General features: G+C 34.9%; 1 protein-coding gene across 1 annotated transcript in view; it reads left to right on the top strand.

The window, feature by feature from the left end:
• Positions 1 to 24,000, top strand: part of PTPRD (protein tyrosine phosphatase receptor type D) — a 273,196-nt gene that overhangs the window by 137,713 nt on the left and 111,483 nt on the right. Inside the window, exons 8-16 of the mRNA XM_042877457.1 lie at positions 5,118 to 5,251; positions 6,819 to 6,963; positions 9,935 to 10,240; positions 11,256 to 11,449; positions 13,286 to 13,312; positions 15,355 to 15,472; positions 21,173 to 21,760; positions 22,196 to 22,296; positions 23,173 to 23,432. Coding sequence (XP_042733391.1) covers positions 5,118 to 5,251; positions 6,819 to 6,963; positions 9,935 to 10,240; positions 11,256 to 11,449; positions 13,286 to 13,312; positions 15,355 to 15,472; positions 21,173 to 21,760; positions 22,196 to 22,296; positions 23,173 to 23,432 — 1,873 coding nt within the window. The remainder of the gene's footprint in view (positions 1 to 5,117; positions 5,252 to 6,818; positions 6,964 to 9,934; positions 10,241 to 11,255; positions 11,450 to 13,285; positions 13,313 to 15,354; positions 15,473 to 21,172; positions 21,761 to 22,195; positions 22,297 to 23,172; positions 23,433 to 24,000) is intronic.

The following is a 24,000-nucleotide window of genomic DNA, read 5'->3' as shown; positions in this document are numbered from 1 at the left end:
CTTTACTGATCAGTAGAAACTCTTGAAATTGAAAACTGGATTTCTATGTAAACTATTGACTAGAAACATAAACTTTGAGGGGAAGAGAAGGAAATATTTATCATAAGACCAAACATCAAAATAAAGTTTTATTTTCACCTTCATATTTAAATACTGTGAAAGAAAAGCTGTCTTTTTCCCTAGCTATTTTTGTCAATGTTCTCTTCAGTGTAAAAAGGCACCATTTTTAAAAATTAAATAATCAGAAAACAGCTATAAGACTGACCTTTTTGCATAAGGGACTCTCAGTATCAGAATCTACATTTAACAGTGCCCCTATTCCGTGTTGAATTTATCTATAAAAGGAATATAATAAAGACAGAATCAGGACTGTTAAGGTATTTAGGCAAACTAAATTCCAAAAATTAATTTTAGAATAAAGGATTTTCTATATTAGATTTAGTATGATATTTCTTGCTGTTTATTTTTTAATTCATCTGAAAACGAAAACTGTGTTGGTATGTCTCCATTAGTCTGCCCAGTCCACAGTTTTTGTGCATCTTGTCATATTTCCTTTCTTTACTCAAACTGGTCAGAAATTCATGTACTTTGTCAGCAATGTATATTGTCTCCCATGTAAGAGAAAAAATCTGAGCTTTAAGCTAGTTCATAGAACCATAGAATAACCTGAGTTGAAAGGGGACAGTGAGGATCAACTATTTCAACTCCTGCTTCCACAAAGGACTTCCTAATATGAAGCAGTATTTCCAAGAATATTGTCCAAATGAGTCTTGCAATCTGGCAGATTTGATGCCATGAACACTGATCTGGGAAGCCTGTTTCAGTGTGCAACTGCCTTCTCAGTAAAGAACATATTTCTGCTATCCAATCTGAGCCTTTCCTAATTTAGCTTCATGTGTCTCTCTTTAGTTCTGCTACTTGTCACCAAAGCGAATAGATCAGTCCATCTCTGCTTCCCCTCATGAGGAAGATGTGGACCACAATGAGGCCACCTCTCAGTCTCCTCTAAGCTTCTCTAAGTTGTCTGCTTTTATTTTCTTTTTTTTTTTTCAACATGCAAAAGGAGATAACTAGTGAAGGAATTCAGATAATCCTGTTCTTATTCTGTTTCCCAAATTAGAAAGAGAGGAGAGTCAGAGGTAGTTTATTAGGTAGTGGATTTTTGGAGAAATAGAGACAGAAAAAATATTCTATATAATGTGTGTATACCCTAAATATATGCCTATTTATACAAGAAAATTGCAGAGTGAAGCATGCTGTTAACTTTAAACCAAAGATCATCTGTAAATGGAAGTTTAGGAATCTTAACAGTTATAGAAGACCAAGTTTTTGAACATACTGAAAAGAGCAGTGAAAAGTCAAATATCTGACTTTCAAGACACACAAACAGAAACTTAGCTTAAGGAAAATGAATTAATGGTTCAGTTCTGTGTTGTAACAAGACTGCTACTTTGCCAGAATTTTCAACTTCTTTCACTAATATGAGAAGTGAGAATTAAGATGTATACTCACTGCAAAGAAAATCTGTGGTCTTCAACATGCATTTATGGAGCCAAGTGACCTGAAAGCAGAAAAATCGGTGCTGAGACAACATTCATACAAAAACATCCCATTCTGTGATTAGATCACGTGTCACTAATATGGAAAGTTCCATTTAATCTGTGTAATTAAAAACATTTTAAAAATAATGTAAATTCCACTTACAGAAATTTTTCAGTTTCTGTACCAGTTCCTTCAGCTTAATAGTTTAAAAGTTATTATTCCACTTTTCTATCTTCTACTTTTATTTTTTTAATTGAGTATTAGTTTCCCTAAAAGTGGCTATTCGTGAAAAAGTTTCTTTTACCTTTGTATTCATTTTCCTTCTTCCCTCTCTTCCCTATCTAGTGTTTTCAAGTTCAGATTTGCATAACTGTGGCTGTAAAATATCTGGGATTCTTTCTCAAGTTTTACATCAAGATATTTTTTCACCAGTTTTTTGGAAAGTTCACTTGTCTTCAAGCGATGTCCAGTTTGAAAAAGTTGTATTTGAAAGGAAGTCTGGGAGGATGAAGCTCTTAAAATATATTACTGCAGAGAGAGAAGAAATAACCTTTATTCTCCATTTGCTGCTCTATTTATTATCATAATTAATGGTAGCAGCTATCATATGGGTCACCCTACTGGTCATTTAGAGTTACTGCCTATGTTCTACAGTTCATGTTTCCATACATAGATTGCAGCATCACAGGGTCCTGCTGATGCTGGCAAAAGGAAAGGTCTCCAGCCCAGCAGGCTCAGCAAGAGCCAGAGAACATTTCATGAAATGCCTCACGCCTGAGACAGCCTGGCCTGCAAAAATCCCATCTCCACAGCCAGACTGTCTTGCTGGGGAAAAAGGTTATTCCTCTGCTCCAGTCTGAGCCTCTCACATCTCATCTTGTGCCACTGCCTCTCATGCTGTTGCCAGACACCATGTGCAGAGCCTACCACCATTCCTCCTAGCACCATTTCCTTCCGATGATGTTAGAGCTGCCTCTGGGTACCCCTGAAGCTGCCTTTTCTCCCAGTTGGATGAGCCACAGTCCCACAGTCTCTCCTTTCTGACTGTTCATTGAACTTGGCCATGTTTATAGAAATCCTTCCTCTATTGGAGGCCCCAAACTGGATACAGTACCCAGATGGGGTTTAATGAACCTGAATAAAGGTGACAGCCCCTTCTCTTCCCTGGTAGTCAGGGCTGTATCCCACTCACACCAACTTGTGCAGTTCTGTCTCATGTTGCTGGCCAGGTGCATGACTGGATACTGCTCAGCATGTAGGTCCGAAAACCATGAGCTCCCCCAGTGTTCCCCATTAGTCCTACTCTCCATCCCTACAAGATCTCTGCTTTTCCAGTGCTCAGCCTCAATATTGCTGAATTCTCATCATTCCATCCACCACTTCCTCCTCATTTTCCATCTCCCTCTTCAGAGCAGGATGCCCCTTGAGTGCGCTGAATGTTCCCTTCCCCAGCTCAATTCAAACTTGGCACTGGTGCCCTCCATCTTCTCCTCACAATTATTAATGGAAATGTAAAGCACAAGAAAAATATCGTGACACATAAAACATAAGCTGCTGTTCGAAGTTTTGTGGCCTTTTATGAGGCAAAGGTTTTTTTTACCTTTTTATACAAGCTAAGTTTTAGAAAAATTACATGTTACTCCTATGCATCTTTCTTGCTGTAAAGAGACTTTTCTTCTTACCCTCACTCATTCCTTCAGAAATAGGCAACGTTATTCTACACATTTCTTTCTCTATTTTGTCTTTTTTTCTAAAAGAAACATAAATATCAGTGGTAAGACATCATAGAATACACGCAGCCTGACTATGCACTTTATACAAACATTTTATTTCACACAGAATCACAGAATCACTCGGGTTGGAAGGGACCTCAAGGATCATGTAGTTCCAACCCCCCTGCCTAGCAGGGCCACCAAACATACACATTCAGATCAGGTTGCCCAGGACCCCGTCCAACCTGGCCTTAAACACGTCCAAGGGCGGGGCATCCACAACCTCCCTGGGCAGCCCGTTCCAGGGCCTAACCACTCTCCTAGTAAAGAACTTCCCCCTAACATCCAACCTAAATCTTCCCTCCTTCAACTTGGATTCATTTCCCCTAGTCCTGCTGTTGTCAGCCTTTTTGAAGAGTTTACTCCCCTCCTGGGTGTAGGTTCCCTTCAGGTATTGATAGGTTGCAATGAGGTCACCCTGCAGCCTTCTCTTCTCCAGGCTGAACAAGCCCAACTCCCTCAGCCTGTCCTGACAGGGAAGGTGCTCCAGCCCCCTGATCATCTTAGTTGCCCTCCTCTGGACCCTTTCCAAAATCTCAATGTCTTTCTTGTACTGAGGGCTCCACACCTGTTTTAAAATTTCTCTGTTTAAAGATTAGGTATCAGACCTCTTCTAGCATACACAAAGATTCTGTTATTTACAGAATTATGTTCTGTAGAAGTCTGGGGAAAATAATTATAGTCATAAGTTATTTTTACAATTTGCTTCATGGTATTTTCAAGTCTCTTATTGTACATTACAAGCGTACTTGTACTATTATAATAAAATTCTACCCTGAAAAGTGTTAACAAGACAATTATTATCATATCATACTTGTCATACCTGTTCTTTCTAAGCATCACATCTGATATTCTTTCCTTTTCAAATGAGAGCATGCTGCATTTTATTTTTGAAAAGATAGATATGCTGATGAAGATTGTTTCATGCATTAACAACATCAATATTAACTGAAACTAATATTTTAGAAGTTATATGCCAAAATGATTGTATATATTCCAATTACAGGATATATTTTACCTCCTTTTCTCAGTCAATATTATTTGGCATAAATTTTCAGCAGCAAATGAGGGAAGTAGTTTCTGCAACCATTACACAAGACTTAAAAACTGAAGATATTCTTTACTTAGAGAATCAAAGTTGTAATTTTGTTCCCGCAAATAAAATATCTCTAGAAATCCAGCTATATTATAAAAATACCAATCATTACAAGTGTGCAAATATGTCACTTAAAAAGAACACTACTCAAGATCTTTTCAGTAAGTTGTGACTTCTCTGATTGTAAAAGCATTCAGTGTACTTAAAGAACAATACTTGTTCAGCAATACTTGTCAGTTATTTGTGAGTTAACACATGTAATTGTTTTAATGCTGTTTTCTATCCCATCTTCTCTAAGACCAGCATTTCTCATATATGCCTTTTTTATATACACATACGTGTTTTAATGCTTACACATATTACATGTATTTCCTATTTCATATAGGGGTTAATTTAATGATATTCAATACTAGGCTTCAGCTTTCTGTGCATTATTTGAACTGTGAAGCATTTGTTTGAAATCCATAGCAATTTGTAATAAGGAAATTAAACTTGTAGTTCTCTTCTGAGTTCAGATTAATTTATTATTAAGTTCAGTAAATTCAATCATAATATTGTGTGAATTATTCAGATAATATTTTAAAGAATTTTAACAATATGTATTTAAATAGAAACCAACAGCAACAACTACTTAAAAAAAAAAAAAAAAAAAAAAAAAAAAAAGCTGCCACAACAGCTGGCAACACTGCTAAACTCTTTTTCTCTAGTCCCTGGTCAGCCATTGAACTTCAAGGCAGAGCCTGAGTCTGAAACAAGCATATTACTTTCCTGGACACCTCCACGTTCTGATACTATTTCCAGCTATGAATTGGTTTACAAAGACGGGGAGCATGGGGAGGAGGTAAGTGAAAATATCAAGAATATTTTAAATTCTTGTTAATAATTTGACATAAAATCCTGAAGGATTAGTCTATTTTCATCTCTAGATAATATCTGTTTCTCTTTGTCATCGTATATGGTGCTTTCAAATGTTGTTTAAGTAATCTTTGAGAATAAAATGTGTTTTCCTTCTAAAGTTTTATAGTTACTATGGAATTTTTCTAAACCATTATTTTGTAAAGATTTTTGAGTGCCTCTGTGCTGTAGGTGTCATAGATGTCAGCCTCAGAAGGTAGAAGGAGAATGTTAGCAACACTGATTTCTTCTACATCATCCCCTCATTGCTGATACTTCAGCTGAGCCTATGTTGATGACAGCTCCACATATAAAAAGTGAATAAGTAAATGCAAGCATAAGCATTTCTATGGGGGAGACAAATGCATGTTAATCCTCCAAATAGATACCTGTTTAGATGTCCCTTTTAGAAGAATCACCCTGTAGAATGACTCTCTTCCTAAAATTTTGAACACAAATTTTACTATTGGTTGTCCTTAAATCAAAGATTACTCTCAAAACAAGTCCCTGTAGTTCATGTCATACAGGACTTTCATGTTATGTTTGCTGTATTATTGAACTGATAGCCTTCTACGCTTTGGAAAAAATAGTTAAACAATATTTATGTATAGAATTTAATCCATTAAGCTACCTGCTTTAAAATATATATTATTTTTAAAAGCAGCATACTCTTTTTTTTTTTTTCTCTTTTAGTTTGGTTTTGTTCTGATAATTTTTCCTTGAATTTGTATGTTAAAATGTTACTATAGTGGCTATAGTCAGAGTATAGTAACATTTATAAAAAAAATATATATCTATACATAATTCAGAATTTCTGACTGAAAAAGTTATCTATGGAAAGTATGAAGGGATATAGTGGATGGGCTGCTGGACATAAGCCAGTGAAGTGCCCTTGCAGCCCAGAAAGCCAACCATATCCTGGGGTGCACCAAAAGAATTATGACCAGCAGGTTGAAGGAGGTAATCCTGCCCCTTTGCTCTGCTCTGGTGAGACCATACAGGCATACTGCATGCAGATGTGGAATCTCAATACAAGAGACATATGGACCTGTTGGAGAATGTCCAGAGGGTCCATGGGATGGAACACCTCCCCAACAAAGACAGGCTGTTCAGCCTTTAGAAAAGAATGGAGAGGGCACCCTGGGGACAAATGATAGCAGCCTTTCAGTATCTGAAGGGGGGCTATATGAAAGAAGGAACAGACTCTTTATTAGAATCTGTTATTATAGGAGAAGGGGAAATGGTTTCAAAGCAAAAAGGTTAGTTTTTGATTGGATACAAGAACAAAGTCTTTTACACTAACAGTCGTGAGATCCTGGAACAGGTTGCCTAGAGAGATGGATTATGCCCCATCCCTGAAAACATACAGTCAATCTGGATGGCATCTGAGCAACCTGACCTATGTCCCTCTTCATTGCAGAAGTTGGACTAGATGTCCTTTAACTCAAATGATTCTGGGATTCTGTGAATATTAATCATGTTAGACATTCGACTGTCATATTACTTCCCTTTAGCAACGGGTTTCCACGGAACCTACTACATCTTATCGTCTCCAAGGCCTGAAGCCAAACAGCCTGTACTTATTTCGTCTAGCAGCACGTTCTCCACAGGGACTTGGTGCTTCAACAGCAGAAATCTCAGCAAGAACCATGCAGTCAAGTAGGTGTCTTTCCTTGCTAACTTTATCCTGTTATATCTGTTGAAGATGTTTGTCTAAGTAACCCAGTAAGATAGCAAGAGAAGAAAGTGTAATGATAAAAAATGTAGCATTCCCAGTTCTTAATACAGCAGAATACTTAAAATATTGTGATCAATTTAAGATACATGTGATTTTTCAATAACTATAGAAAAAGACTGTAAAGACTTAAGGAAACACAGTATTAAGGGATACAATACTATACTGTCCTAATTACCTTTGTTTTCATGTTATAATGGGAATAGTGGGATGATGTTTTAGCATGCAGTAGGTGTAGATAATAGGTGTAGATAACAATCCTCCTCTCATAAAATTCCACATGGCCACTCACAATGTATGTTTCCCATAATAATATGTTGCTCCTGGAGCACATCCTTATAGTTGTAGGGTGCTGCTGAGTGTATCAAAATTTCCTCATAACTGTTATAGTAGCTACTCTTCCTGAGTTAAAATTAGATATTTATTATCAGGGCTTTTTTTTAATGTTCGTTCATTATTTACACTAGTAGAAATTTTTATTTATTTATTTATTTATTTGTTTGTTTGTTTGTTTGTTTAAGTGGATGCTTATGGAAAAAATGTCAGTAGGGTCGGTGCAAATGCGGTGCAAAACATTAGAATTATACATGCATTTTTCCATATTTAAATTAGTACTCAAGTAAAACAATGAGGTACATAGGGATGATTTCCAGAAGTGCTAGTTTTACAGGATAATCTATGCTTCTGTTACATATGTTTCTATGATTTTTTTAAAAAAATTTATTCTGTGACAGATATGATCACTCCAACATTATTTGTTAGTGTTATTAATGATAATTAATGTAACAAGAGATGTAGTGCTGTATATCTTAAATTTAACCAAAGGGAAGTGTTATTCTGAAGTATTTCTAAGGCATTTTGAATAAACGTATAAAAATATTACATAGCATGAAACTAGTTTTAGAGTTAGGGTCAATGCCTATTTTGACTTCAATAATCCAAAATCAATAGTCTGCTGCAGAAAAGGGTATTTATTTATTCCTATGCTCATTTCAGCTTAGAATTTTCATTCTTTTTAATAGGAGAAGGGTATGTAAACTGTGCATGGAGATTAAACATTCGAAGGCCATGGATGCAAGTTTGATATTTAAACACATTGCCATTTTTCCCTTCTGAAATACAACAATACAGAGCCTTTATTCCTTCAGATGCTAATAAAATTTAATTGATTTCAGTAGTATATAAGCAGACCCTTGTTATCTTCTAAAAAGTTTTCAACAAGTCTAAACATTGCATATTATAAGAATAAATACATTTTAATAAAACTGTTTATACAGGTAGCCTATAGATTATCCTGTTACATTAGAGCAATACTTTGCATTTTGCAGAATAACAAGGATTAAAAATTGATAAATTCTATGAGTTCATTAGCAGTGTTCACCAAAATACTTTACCGCCATTCATTTTGTCAATTTTGAGAAAGATGCTATAGGGATTTATTATCATGTAGAATCCTAAAGGAACATTTTGCTTCCATTTTAGTTCCTTTAAAAATTCATGGCAAAAATGGATGAATATGTTTTGAATACTTTCTAACTTAAATTAGATAAAATTAAAAAAAGAAAAACAAACAAACAAAAAATTATCTAATTCCCTTTTTGTTCCTCTATCCATCTCCTTTAGTTAGTTGAAATACTGACATGTTCCCTCTCGTTTTTCCTTCAGAAGAACAGAGTATCATACTGAGTGAAAAGCCATTGATCCTTGTAAAAAGAACTGTAGGGAACTGAAATATATATCTGTAAATGTGATAGGTCACAGCAGGGTCCTAAGCTTTCTGTATTACTTTAATCTATTTGATGTGCCTGGCATAAATACCAAAATTCCATTTGTTTCTATTCCCCCTTTAGAAATGGGAACAAAATAGTAGATAAAAAGATAAATAAATAAATAAATAAAACATTTATACAGATCTCACATACAAAATCTTTGTTTTCCATACAAGAGAGAAGACAGAAATACAGAAGAGGCTCTCAAGGTTGTGAACTCTCTTTGTAAAATTAATACCTGCTTTCTTGACACAGTGTCTGGGTCCAGATATCTGTTTTTCCCATAGAATAACCTATATTACTGGTAGGATTTATTCTTTGCTAGCAAAGGTGTGTCCAAGAGGAGTAAAAAAAAAAAATAAAGCTTACAGCTGATCTATGGTAAGTAAAAGTTAAAGTCAGAATCAGCAAGCGTGACACTGTTCCTGGTAGGTAAATCTTTGACTAAGACTTTTTCATCTTCTTTTGAATGCATGTTTCTAGTATACTTTCAACTCAAATGTCATTTGTTGTTAATATGTGTCAGGCAGACTCAGTGAGTAAAAATGTCAATAAGTAAAACAGAATAATTTGTTTATGATAGTGGGGAGGCTACAAGAAATATTTGGGGGTAATTTCTAGCAATTATTGCAAGTTAAAATGCATTCTGTAAGAGGCTAAATATTCTCATAGAAAGAAAGCCCACTTAAAGGCAATACATCCAAAATTTGTAAATTAACATATAAAATGTATAATTTAAAATATTATAACTTGCACTAATTGCATTGTTTACAAGGATAGATAAGTAGCCATAGAAGTGTCACGTTTTTGTTTTATTTCAAGAGGAATTTTAATACAGGTAGGTAATGTTATTTTGAGGTTTCGTTGTCATATTATTTCCCCTACATGCTTTTTCACTATTTAATTAGTCTATTCATTTTCTGTTTACTCATGTTAATAAGCCAAGGTGCATATGATTATCTGATATTTTGCTTTTTAAGTTTCTACTCTTTTTTTTCTGTTTAGTCTTTACTTTCATTTTGTTGTTGTTTATTTATTTTTATTTTTATTTTTTCTTTTGTTCATTTTTTTTCAATCACTTCTATCCTTTCACTCAAATCCTCCTTTAACCCACTACTGAAACCAGAGCCATCAGCTCCTCCTCAAGACATTAGTTGCACAAGTCCCAGCTCCACTAGCATTTTGGTAAGTTGGAAACCTCCACCAGTGGAAAACCAGAATGGCATTATCACTGCATACTCCATCAAGTACATTGAGATTGATGGAGAAGATGTCAAACCCCATGAAATTTTGGGAATTTCCTCGGACAGTACCCAATACCTTTTGGAACAGCTGGAAAAATGGACTGAGTACCGGATCTCTGTAACCGCCCACACTGATGTTGGACCTGGCCCAGAGAGCTTAGCAGTATTGATTCGCACAGATGAAGATGGTATGTTGCCTCCTCTACATGAGTTTGCACCTCTCTCGATCTGCTATATTTTAAATAACCTAACAGTACTTTTTGCTGCTTTTTCCTCAAATCAGAGATGTTATCACAATTTGCAGGGTTAATTTTCAAACAAAGACTTGTGCTTCATTTATTTCCATGGTATTTTTACTTTTTAAAAGAAAACAACTTTTTTGTCAATGGAGTGACTCTACTGACCTTTTTAGCCCTTCCATGTTCATCGTTCTCCTCTTTCAAAGTTAAAATAACATAGGGGAAAAATCCTCCTACCTTTTCCTCGATTTTACCGTTGTTTTTAAAAATGTCCAAAATGTTCTTCATGTATTTTTAACTGTTTTCTTCTTCTGTCTTGTAATTTTTGACTTTTAATTTCTTTTTTTTTTTTGTTTAGGTTTTTTCTTTTTAACTTTTTTTCCTTTTTTTTGTTGTTTTGTTTTGTTTTTTATCTCAAAAAGCTGATGCTCCACATGTTTTGTTTTCTTCTATGCTTTGAAATGACAGAAGACAGCCTTATTATCAACCTCCTTTTTATACTACTGAAAAAAAAAAGAAAGAAAAAAAGAAAAAAAAGAAAAAAAGAAAAAAGCAAGCAAACAAAAAAATAGATCTTGTCAAACAAATCTAAGGGAAACTTTTTTGGAAATCTTCTGTGTTTTTATTATTGTTATTATTTCAGTGATTGCAATACCTCTTTGTACTGTAATGCTTTGACTCTCAAAGCATCTTCCTTGGCTTTTGTGCATTTTTACATGTTTTTCTATTTCTCTAATACTCTTTTTTCTTCCATTTTTTTGCATCAGTCATGTTTTTTGGTCTTCTCACTGAAAGGTAGAGCAGATTGATTGAACATTTATATTTGCTGAACCATTTGAACCATTTGTATTCTTCAGAGAAAACATAGTGAGTCTACCCCTTTAAAAAAAAAAAAAAAAAAAGGCAAAAGTCATGGGTGGGACAGGTGCCTGTAATTTTGCTTTATCCAATGATGTTGTTCCAGTTCCTAGTGGTCCTCCTCGCAAAGTCGAGGTAGAGGCTGTCAACTCTACTGCTGTTAAAGTGTCATGGCGCTCACCTGTACCCAATAAGCAGCATGGTCAGATCCGAGGATACCAGGTCCACTATGTAAGAATGGAAAATGGAGAGCCAAGGGGTCAGCCCATGCTGAAGGACATCATGCTGGCTGATGCACAGGTAACTAGAGCATCCCATGTTTTAAGTGTTGTAATGAATACTTTCAGTTTTCTAAACAGCTATTTAGATCTTTCCATATTTTATTCTACTAGCTACATTTTTTTCATCTCATCTCTTTCCAAAATATTTACAATTAAAGATTCTTAGACTAAACATAGTCACCCTTTTGTACAGGCATATACCCGAAGCTATGTCATTTTGCTGGTTCCCATAAGCCTTAGGACTTCTTATAGCTATGCTTAGAGCTGTACAGACACAGAAGTATTTGGGCAGGTCACAGCCAATGGAACAAAATTTGCACTGATTAAACCACCCAGTATTTATTTATTTATATGGAGAGCCTAGAGCCAAATCTCTAACTTTCTTAAACCACTACTATTGTATTTCTATCATAATTGTGTATACCTTATCACACAGTTCAGAAGAAATGAATTTATTTTTGTGACCTTAAAAAGCATTGAGGTATTTATGTTTGTCAGTATTCATATTAATAGGTTTGATATGTGAAATTGCATATCTGTTTTATAAATTATAAGACATGATGGAAGTCTGATAACATAAAGCTTTAATATTGTCAGCAATAGAGTTTCACTGATTGGAACATGCTATTACTCAAACTGAAAGTTCCCAAGGCTTCTAGCACTGGAGTTACAAGTCAGTATGGAAACTATTATACCTCTTGCAACTAGGCCAATTTAAGGACTGCAGATCCTAAGAAATTAAGAAATTTAACATAAAGAGAAAAATTCTACTCTTTCATTTGAATATATAAATTTATTTTGGCTTCTTTTGTTGTTGTTTTCTCTTTTTTTCTTATAGGCTTAGTTCTAATTTTTAGCTTTGTAGCACCACTTTGAGATCAGGTCTTGTGTGCACACCATTTTGCTGCCAAGACAATTCTTTAAGTGTTATCTCAATTCCCAAAAGACATTATTAATCATTTGCCTCCCTGTCTATCAATCTCTACTTAATGTACTTAAATAAAATGTAAATCTATTTCTCAAAATTTAATGTTCTTGCAGATTAAATTCAGTGAGGAGAAAGATGGAAACGATTTTGAAAGTAGGAAGAGAAAAGAGAGAGGAGACAGAATAAAAAATCATTCTGCACTTTAGTGCTCTCCTTTCTCACTCCGGTTTGCAATTTTAGCTTCTACATGGTAGTAGTATAAAATCATTTTAAATGCTGGAATATTAGAAGGGAAGTCTAGGTGTAATATTGGAGTTCAAATATTATATAGCCTTTGTTCCTTTTATTCAAATTCGGCTTTGAATTGACATTCAAGTTAGTCACCTCCTTTCTCCTTTCAGTACTCCTCCCTTCATTTATTTTTATGATACATGATCAGGGCTTGTACAGAGTGCAAAGACCTTGACTGTATACGACCTTGGTCTGGTTAGGTTTCAAGTCTAAAAAATCATGGCATTATGCTATTAATAAGGCATTGAATTAATTTGGAGAAAATAAAGCATATAGTCTGGTAACGTGATTAAATAAACCACATAGAATTTAATCTTGTCTCTCTGGCTTTTGCTAATACAATCCATCATAAAATATTAACATGTGATACAAGAAGACTCATTAATTTTTCTGTCTTTTAAGGAAAGAGAGATAGATGTTTTTTTGAGGGAAGCAGATGTGGAATTAAAAATGCCTGGCCTGATTTCATTAACCACATTCTACATGAGTCTACACAATTAACTTAAATTCTACACGATTTTTCCAGACATCTTACTTAATTATTGTACTATTAAGAAGAAAAGATTAACTCAACCAGGCTACATATTCTTTTCACTTCTTTTGTTTTTCTTTCCAATGTTCTTTACTCTCAATCAGTGGGAATATGATGATACTACTGAACATGTGAGTAGTTTTTGACTGGCCAGAATAAATGAGTGTTGTTTTTTGGGGTTTTTTTGTTTGTTTGTTTGTTTTTTTGTTTGTTTTTTTTTTTGTTCATCTCATATTTTTCTTGTTTGCTTGTAGCCTCCTTTGATTTTTCAGATTATTATTTTTTTTCTTTTGTCATGTGTAAAGATGCATGCACCAACATTCAGATTTTTTCCTGTATGGCACTTCTTTTTTCCCCTCAGCAAGAGGAGAGGGGATTTTTTGTTGTTTGTTCAGAGAATTAGCATGATCTTGAAATTCACATAAATGGTTTGTGTTTTCTTATTTTTAGGCTGTTACTAACCTTGCTTCACAATTTCCTTCTTAAAAAATGCTGTTAGAATAATAAAGCCAGATTGGTTTGGAATTGCAAATAATTGAAAGTTTTTCTATTATTTTGAAGTGTAACTTTTATTTTTGTAGCTGAAGTTTGAAGTTAGTTGTACTTCTTTTTGGATAATTCAGTAACTGTAGTAGGCATGCTAGCATTAATGTCAAAAGCCCTGCATTGTTTATACCTATATTCTGCATGTTTGCTCTATCCAAGTCAGACTTCTAAATGACAGCACTACATGCAGTCGTATCTCTGTTACACCATGAAGTACAGCTTGTTTTAAATGAGGATGATAGCATCATCACTGTTTAAAAAAGGTGATTTTTTTTTAAATTACTATTATTATTTTATTTTGCAATTTTATTCTGCTAATATCAGTTTGAGAGTCCCTCTGGCAGAAGAAAAATGTGTATTGATTTTGGATTTTAGGCTCACTTCCATTCTGAGATAGATTCTAAGGAGCAGGGTTTTGGTGGTGGATTGGTGTGTTTGTTGTTACTGTTGCTCTTTTGGTCCGTTATTTGATTTCTGTTGGTGTGATTTTTATTTTTTTAAAATTTTTTTTAATTTTTTTTTCTTGTTCCTACTGCACATTAGCTTGTTATTCCTGCATTGTTAATAAAGGATGGCAAATAAAATGCCAAGTTCTTTCCACTTCTGTACTGAGCTCATAGCCAGTATCTGGAAAAATCCATTTCCTGTGGTTAGTTTGATCCATAATTCTTTATATTAAGTCTTATGTTTGATAAATACGTATACCATCTCTCTGATAGCAGTGAAATTTAACATAAATACATTCAGCATGTGAAAATGCACAGGAGTAATCTAATGGTCACTGACTGGAAGCAGATGAGTCAAGAATTTATGACCTTTTAGTTACTTGTAAATACTGTCCTTTTATATTTATATATGAAATTATTTACATTGTGAGTATTGAGTCTCAACTTCCTTTGCATGCCCTTGTAACATTCATCTCAGATGGCTGGCCTTGAAGTCACCATCGTATGTGTGTGTGCGTGCATGTACTAGCCAAAAAGTTGTTTGTTTTATAGCTGCTTTTTCTTATTTGTCATATTTAGTCAGTGATCCTATTATGGTGTTTTAGTTAGCTCTTCTAGACTTTAAGACTGAATTATTTCTCAAGCCCTTTGAGATCTTTAGATGTACATTCCAACCAGCAATATAGACTGAAAATAAAGTGCTATGAGACTAAAGAGGTTTTCTTACACATCTGAACCACAATGACATTGGAAATATGGATACAACTGCAATGTACTTATTCTGTAGGCACTTTATAACTATGTCAGTGCTGTCCTTTAAATGTCTGAGTTAAAATGTGTTTTGTTTCTACATATGCACACACTTCACAATATCAGTAAGGTTCCTCTGGCAATGTATTTCATAAGGGCTTATTCACTGTTCACACCATTTAAACACTAACCTTGCATCTTAAACTACCTGGAGCGTTCTATTTAAAAGCGTGCTTTAATTTTTTAAGGAAGGCAATTATTGCACTATTTTACACATAACAGTCTGTTGACATTCTCAAATGCTTGCTTGTTCTTCCAGTAGCACAAAAGCATGTGCTGTGCGCATCATATAGAAATTGTCTTAAAGATTCAGTACACTCCTAGAAATCAATCAATTTTTAATATTTTTTTCTTGTTTAATTTCTTCTTAGGAAATGATAATTTCTGGACTTCAGCCTGACACTACATACTCCTTTACTGTGACAGCCTACACAACAAAAGGTGATGGAGCACGCAGCAAGCCAAAACTTGTATCTACTACTGGTGCAGGTAATATACTAATAAATCTCTGAGAAAATCCTTATGCTTGCCTTATTTATTTTTTTTTTTATACTGTGGTTTGAATGTTTCCTGTAGTGTAGAAAGTGTTCATAAGATACAGGTTTTCCTCTTTCAGTAGTTGACCTCTGATTTATTTAAACGAAAACATAACTGGTGTCCTCCTACCCCTTTCTCTCAGTTCAGGAAGCAGACAAAAAGTGGCATTTGTGCTTTCTAGCAGTTGTTCTGTTCTGATTGGTGGCTTCCTGGAGAGAAAAAAATGAGAGATGCAGAGCTGAGAAGGGTATTTGAAAAATCTTTGGAGGACTTTCCTGATCTGTGTAAGGAAAACAATGCCATGCCTATCAGTAAGACATGGAAAGAACCTGAGTTCCAGTAGCTCCCTTCCTCAGAAGAATGTGATTAAGACAGAGAATTAGAAAATAAACGAAAACCCCTGAAGACAGAGTCAATCTGAGGAATAAACGGTGGTAAAATACATCATGCAACTGTGGACAGTGCATTTGATCACAGGTGGCAAGTATTTGACCGTATGCCAGGTTCAGCTTGTTCATTTGCCAGTGGTGGAATGAACAGAATTTCTTTTGTAAAGAACTTTTTTTTTTTTAATTGAAATATTTTGCTGTGGAGCAGATTAGACTAATGATGCTACTACAGCATTAACGTGGTGGTCACCTGTTTTTGTTCACAGCTTGTGGGTGTCAATCTGGTGGATTTTCTAGTAGAGTTATTCCATTACAACCACATGGAGCTCTTTGTATCACATCTAAGTATTGAAGTATTGCCCACACTAATATGTGAAGTGTGTATTTGCATTTTATACTGTGTGACTTGTGCTTTAAATTCATTTTTAAAAATGTATGTTGTACTAATCCAAGCAACATCTATGTCCAGTTTTATCATCTGTCTTGAAAAAATCTCTATCTTGAAGTCTAGTTGCATCTCAGATTGGACCATCCAGTCATTACTCTTGATATGTGCCAAGCTTCCACTCAAACCTCCTCCTTCCTGAATTCTTGTGGTCTGAAAATAATGATGCATACTTCCCAATTTCATGTGAACTTGATTGAGTAAAAGTAGCACTTAATCCAAAATCTTAAAATTCAGTATCAAATTTACATAAACACGGTTACCTTGACCATGACTTTATAGACATAAGTATAGGCTTTGCAAAACCACTTGTAGAACTTGAAACTCCTATGTATTTTCCTCTCATTGATAATTCATCGTTCATTCTTGTAAGATCTCTGATGTTTCATTAGAAAATTAAACAAATCCTGAAATTCCATGGAACACTAAGTGACTGGAAACCAAGAATCAGACATACCTTTAAATGTCAGTCATGTTACACTGTTCTTGCCATTTGTTTCACCTTGTGGATAAGTAATCCCTGTTTCTTGTTTCTGAACTAAAAGCTAGTTACCATTTCTCTCCTTCCTATCTTCTAGTTTATATCAGCATCTTTACTTTGTTCTTACAACCTGCTGTGGTTGATCCCACATTGTATTGAAAATTCAAACGTAGATAATTGAAAAGTGAAATATTACATACAGTCAAAGAATTTCTAGCTCACTTGCTTTCTGTGATAATTCATCACACAGAAGGAATAATGCATTAATATCGGGGCTTGTGGACTTGAAGTAAAATCTCCTTTTTGAGATTCCATTTTATTTTTACTTCTTTTTTTTTCCCTAAAAATTATATATTTACGTATTAAAATAAAAATGTGACGGGTCTAACTTTCTAGTCCAGTTTTAAAAGTATAAATCATGTGCAGATGTATAAATATATAGTATATATGAAAGGTGAATATGTGTTTAAATGTTTACTGGACAAGCTTATTATTCAAGACTTAAAAGCAGTTATTCAGATAAAAACTAACAATTCATCTGATCCTGATCAGTAATATAAATTTTCATTATTAGACAGGAAAAAGTCACTGAATGTAAATGTCTACATTATGGTAACTGCAGTTATTAGTAAAGTTAAGAGAGCTCTTAATATTTTCATTGCAAAGTGTGTTTTTTATCTTCTATTCATTTTCTTGTCATGGTATTAAAAACTGAATGAAAGAAAAAATATTACTGAACATACTAGGAAATCTAAAATTATTAGTGAAAATTTGATATTATTTACAAGATAATGACAACAAAGAAGATATGACTTACTTATCAGTGATATCACACAGTTTTTTTCTGGACAATTAATTCAAACTTTAAATTTGAGTCTCATAATGAAACTGCTTGCCCATTATGTAAAATTTGCTCTCTATACTGCACAACAGTCTTGAAAAAGAAAATAAATTCTAAAAAGAGCGTGTCCAGCAGGTCAAGGGAGGTGATCCTTCTCCTCTACTCTGCACTGGTCAGGCCTTATCCAGAGTACTGTGTCCAATTCTGGGCTCCCCAGTACAAAAAAGACAGGGACAAAAGACATGGAAAGAGTCCAGAGGAGAGCCACAAAAATGGTGAAGGGCCTGGAGCATCTCCCCTATGAAGAAAGGCTAAGTGAACTGGGTCTATTTAGCCTTGAGAAAAGAAGACTGAGAGGGGATCTAATCCAGGTCTATAAATGTCTGAGGTGTGGGGGCCATAGTGGTGAGGCCAGTCTCTTTTCAGTGGTACGTGAAGACAGGACATGGGGAAACAGACATAAGCTGCAGCATAGGAAGTTCCACATGAATGTGTGCAAGAATTTCTTTATGGTGAGGGTGACAGAGCACTGGAACAGGCTGCCCAGGGGGGTTGTAGAGTCTCCTTTGGAGATATTCAAGTTTTGCCTGGATGCCTACCTGTGCGACCTGGTGTAGGGAACCTGCTTTGGCAGGGGGGTTGGTCTCGATGATCTCTAGAGGTCCCTTCCAACCCCTACAATTCTGTGATTCTGTGATCTGTAAAATATCAGTGTTTCAAAAAGATCACAGTTCCTTTTTCTACCTCATTTGTGTGTGTGTGTGTGTGTGTGTGCGTGTGAAAGAGGAGAAAATATTCATGGAGACAGTTGGCATAGAGCATAGCAGCTAATGGAAACAAGCTATTATCCTAGCTTATGAAAGGCAGCTTGAATATTCCTCTAATGGCAGTACTATGCTGTCACAACAAGCTAATGTAATAACAGTGATATGGATGGATGGATATGACTGTGATTTGGGTGGCAACTTGCTACATAGTTGTGAAGGTTTACTTCAGTAAGTCTGAAAATATATTTTTCATGGGCATTAATTTCATTTCCAATTTTTTGCAAATTCAGGGATTGTAATCTGAAGAAATTTCAAGACAAGGCAATTTCATGACATTTTTATACATAAGACTGTACAGAATCCTGCATTTTTCTCACAAGACATTCACAAATGATTCTACTTAAAGAAGATACTAACTGCATGTTATCAAGGAATAAAAAAAAAGAGAACAAAATATTTTCTTTCTTAATCATAGAATAATTTGAGTTGGAAGGAACCATAAAGATCTGTTTCCATTCTGCTGCCCTAAACAGGGACGCCTTCCTCCAGATTTTTTTGTTCAGACTCCCATTCAACCTGGCCTTAAACGTCTACAGTACTGAGGAATCTACAAATTGTCTGGGCAACGTGTTCCAGTGTTTCCCATCACCAGAGTGATGAATATAATTCTTATATCTAATCTAAATCTACCCTCTACACATTGTCCTATCACTACATGGCCGTGCAAAAAGCCCCTCTCCTGCTTTCTTGTGGGTACCCTTTAACTACTGGAAGATTGCTACAAGAGCAGCCTTCTTTTCACCAGGCTGAATAATCCTAACTCTCAGCCTGCTCTAGCCATCTGATCATCTTCATAACCCTCCTCTGGTCTCATTTCAACAAGTTCATGTCATTCTCAGAGTTCTGTCTATCAGTTCTATGATAAAGATCATATACTTCTCAGAATAATATAGGCTTCATATTAAAATTTTCAAAAATGTGTACATTGTTATTTACTACTTAAATCACAGCGTATGTTTTAATGTTCTTTTTATCTTCTGAGCAAGCATTAATTTCTTTATCTATACATACTATCAAAGTAAAAATTAACTTTAAGATCCACCACTGTGGGGAGAGGAAATAAAGACAATGTATCACATTAATAAATCTCAACTTTCAGTAGTGTTTCTTATAGAAAGCTGAAGGAGTTATTCTATGTGCGGACTCTTGTTCTCTTTTGTATGCTGCAGTAGTTTCAATAATAGTTCTACTGTAGAGACAAATATAGCCTATTAACATCCTTCATAGCCTTTTCTTTGTTCAATGAAGGCTCATAATAAAATAAGGTAGAACTGGACAGAGTTTTATTTAATGGAAGTGAAAAATTTCTAGGAGTGTATCTGCAGGTGGGTTAGGCATTTAAAAAGAAGGGTATTTGGAAAATTTGTAAAAAACTAGCTAGAATTCAAGATCAAGTAGAAGCAATGTCAGCATCAATTGTAGATATAATGAGGAAAGATATTTTTCTCAAGCCATGCTGTGCCATTCTTCTGTCCTTGCTCCTAATAAATTTTGGAATGGAAGTCAGAAGTTCTGACATTAGTTCTCTGACATTCAAGCAAATCGGACTCTTAAAAATAATTACACTCTCAAAAAAAAGTTTTAATGTCTAATGTGGGAATCAGAACTCGTGGTGCAACAATTGCATTCACATGAGAAAGATTCAAATGTTCTTTAAAATCATTAGTCATCATGGAACACTATTATCGTGGCAGTACTACTAAAAACCGCTCGTATTTCTTGACCTGTTAGATACTGGCACTCAATGAACAAGAAATATCTATATACTAATGGATTTGCTCCATCATCAAATATTTAATTGTAATAGAAGCACATTTTTAAAATAGAAATATTTCATTAATATATACATATGAAAGCAAATATAAATAATTGTTTGTTCATAATTATATAACAGAACACAAACAGTTAATGAAATAAAGTGATACCATATGAGCTGTAGAATACCATGTCACACATCAGCAAAGAGCAAATTTAGTCCTCTAAGTTGAATGGGCCCACTGCATTTATTGTCTGAACCTCTTTAAAAGATGAATCAACAGTTTGACCTCTTAGGCCTCAGTTACAGATTTGAACCTATCTGGTGTGCAAGCATAAAAGAGTTTCCTGTATAGTCGCTCTTCTCCAGAAGAAACCCAGTTCAAGTGCACAAAAATTTGACTTTCTTCCTACAGCATTTTACCTTTTAGTGGCAAGAACGCTGTTAGACAGATTAACAGACTTTTAATTTCTCTATTGTTATTACTGCTGCTACAGGAATGACAGATATGTACCTTGGATTATTTAAATTATTGCTTATTGCAATACTGTTGTATTTTTTAAACAAGGACAGAGACATTCATAAGAAGATGTTTGTTTGAAGTTTTACTTCTTGATTGATGTTTCTAACTCCTGTGCCTCTTAATGTTCTCTATATTTATAAAGGAACAGTACGGTATTTAGAATGATAAGTGAAGGATACAACGAACAGTAGATGACTTTATTATCATAGTTCACTACACTGTATGACTCAGTAGGGCAGGAGGCAGACATTATTTCTTTCAAAGGTCGCTATTTGTGAAAGGAAGAATGAGGAAAGAGAAAATTATCCATATTCCCGTTAAAGCTAGCCTCAATAACTTTATGTGCAGTTCTGTTTCTATTTATCATTTTTAAATAACCTTCTGCTACAGTTCCAGGCAAACCTCGTCTTGTGATTAGCCACACACAGATGAATACAGCTCTAATTCAGTGGCACCCTCCTGTGGACACCTTTGGCCCGCTGCAGGGGTACCGCCTGAAATTTGGTCGCAAGGATGTGGATACATTTACAACCATGGAGTTCTCAGAAAAGGAAGATCACTTCACAGCTACAGACATTCACAAAGGAGCTTCTTACGTCTTCAGGCTGTCAGCTAGAAATAAAGTGGGCTTTGGGGAGGAGATGGTTAAAGAGATTTCTGTTCCTGAAGAAGTACCCAGTGGATTTCCTCAAAATCTCCACTCAGAAAGCTCTACTTCTACGTCAGTTCAATTAACTTGGCAGATGCCACTCTTGGCAGAGAGAAATGGCATTATCACCAAATACACCATCTTGTACAGAGATATCAATGTTGCTTACCAGCCAGTAGAACTCCCTGTTGTTCCTGCTGATACCACTATGACACTTTCTGGCTTAAAACCAGATACCACATATGATGTAAAAGTACGTGCCCACACAAGCAAAGGGCCTGGTCCATATAGTCCAAGTGTCCAGTTCAGGACACTACCCGTGGATCAAGGTAGGATTTGTCTGCTTATGGCGTTGACCTTTAAAGGAGTATCGGTCTTTGGATATCAGTGTTTTTGAAGCTGTAGATAAAACTGACCGGCCCATTCATAAAAATAGGTTCAACAAACACAAAAGGTAAAGTATGTAAATCTTAATATGTTTTGGATGCCTTAGAATTCAGTTGTCCTTTGCCAAACAAGTTCTGGCTAACATCTTCACAATTTTTACAGGTAAGGAGAAGGTACATGTTGGATTGTCATTAGATAAGAGTGAGAATGACTTAGAATGTAATATTTAGATGTACGCGAACAGGTAGGAGAACTGAATTAATTTTGTTTTTTTTTTTGACCCAAATGGAAAGCTAATACGTCGAGGTAGCTGTGGAAATATGACAAAATCTAAACTCCAAGATATTGTTTACATACAAAATTTCCTATTTTTCCAGCAGTGTTTGCAAAAAATTTTCATGTTAAAGCAGTAATGAAGACTTCAGTTTTACTGTCTTGGGAGATTCCAGAAAACTACAACTCAGCTTTGCCTTTCAAAGTAAGTTGCTTTTTATTTGATAGAAAGTAAATAGGGAAATTAGAAGCTAACATTCAACCACTTAAGTACTTTACTGAATTATGTGTATTGGTTTTTGGTTGTTTTTTTTTTTTTGTATTATAACACTGAAGAATGCAAACTAATCAGCAACATTGACCCAAGAGCTGTTAAATTAAGTCCTTTGACTCTATGAACTTCTTGTGGTAATGTTTCCAAGTCAGATTGGTGGTACTTGTTATGCACGGTATGAGCATCTTGCTAATTTGTGGTTCATTGCAATCTATATTTTAGACTGAACAATGAAAAGAGAATAGTTTTCTTTTCACTATTTTTATGACCATGAATTCCTTTTGACTTTTCATCTCCTCAAATTCGTAACAACTTATTTTTGAACTCTGTTACTCCACTGAGTATGGCATTAAGATAAAGAGACTAGATCCAGATATCAGTTTGGCCTTCATCACTTCTATGTGACTGTTCATGACTTGTCATCTCAGGAAGTGGCCAGTAAAGAACAGTACTTTATAAACTAATAGATGCTAAAACCTTTCTGAATATGAAGTATGACTGAAGTAAAGAAAGGTACTTTAAGAAAAGTGTGCCTTGATATAAATAGTTGATTTGAGCAAAGCTACTGCTAGCTGAGTAAGTGAAATTGGACTTCAGCAGTGCTTACTCTACATTAATATAGTGCATTTTTTCCTGCATACAAAGAACGTTTAACTGCCGTAGTGAATTTAGTAGTATCCTAGAACTTAAACTGCCACTTGTGAGTGTCATTTTAAATTTATAGCGAGGCAAATTCCTGAATTAATTGAGATATCAGTTGCCTTCCCTTAGTAACAAAAATTTCACTGGATTTATACATTAACTTAGATCCTTTATGATGATGGCAAAATGGTGATGGAGGTTGATGGACGTGCTACTCAAAAACTGATCACTAACTTGAAGCCAGAGACATCGTATTCATTTGTGCTGACAAACAGAGGGAACAGTGCTGGAGGTCTTCAGCACAGAGTGACAGCAAAGACTGCACCAGATGTGCTTCGCACCAAGCCAGTCTTCATTGGAAAAACGAACTTAGATGGCATGATAACTGTGGAACTTCCAGAAGTACCATCAAATGAGAATATAAAGTGAGTGACTTGATGGCATTGATAATTATTACTATTCTGCTAAGAAAAACTGGACATGTAATGGTGTACCAGGGCTTTCATCCCCCTAAGAGTACGAAGTTCAGCTATCTGAACTAGAAGTAGAAGTATTTGGACTAACAGTGAATATTAGTTTATCACTTAGCTGATTATGTAGTAAATTCTGGTTGGATATATAAGTGGCAAAAAATATTAAAAAAATATTCTAGTTTCTAGTTGTTTCTTAGACAATTTTTTCTTTTTCTGTGTTAATTTCAAATAGTAATGAAGCCAGCTGTGTTTAGAAAAATGTATCCTCATGTACAGAATGAGTAATCTATCTGTGTAGGTTTGTGCACCTGCACACAAAATACTAGATCTTATTCCAGAATTGTGTGGAACTATGAAGGGCTGTTACTGCACTTAGGTTTTTTCAAGTGATTTCATTATGAAGTTTGTTTGTTTGTTTGTTTTTAAGACAAAAAATTCAGATCCTCTCCTCTAGTCCAAGTTTAAAAAAAAATAAAAAACAACAACAACAACAACAAAAAAAAAAAAAAAAAAAAAAAAA

Source organism: Lagopus leucura, unplaced genomic scaffold (assembly GCF_019238085.1).
Source record: "Lagopus leucura isolate 7727_CA_CO unplaced genomic scaffold, USGS_WTPT01 Super-Scaffold_100018, whole genome shotgun sequence".
NCBI lineage: Eukaryota > Metazoa > Chordata > Aves > Galliformes > Phasianidae > Lagopus > Lagopus leucura.
The sequence above is the reverse complement of the archived record's forward strand: the minus strand, read 5'-3'. Positions and strand labels throughout refer to the sequence as shown.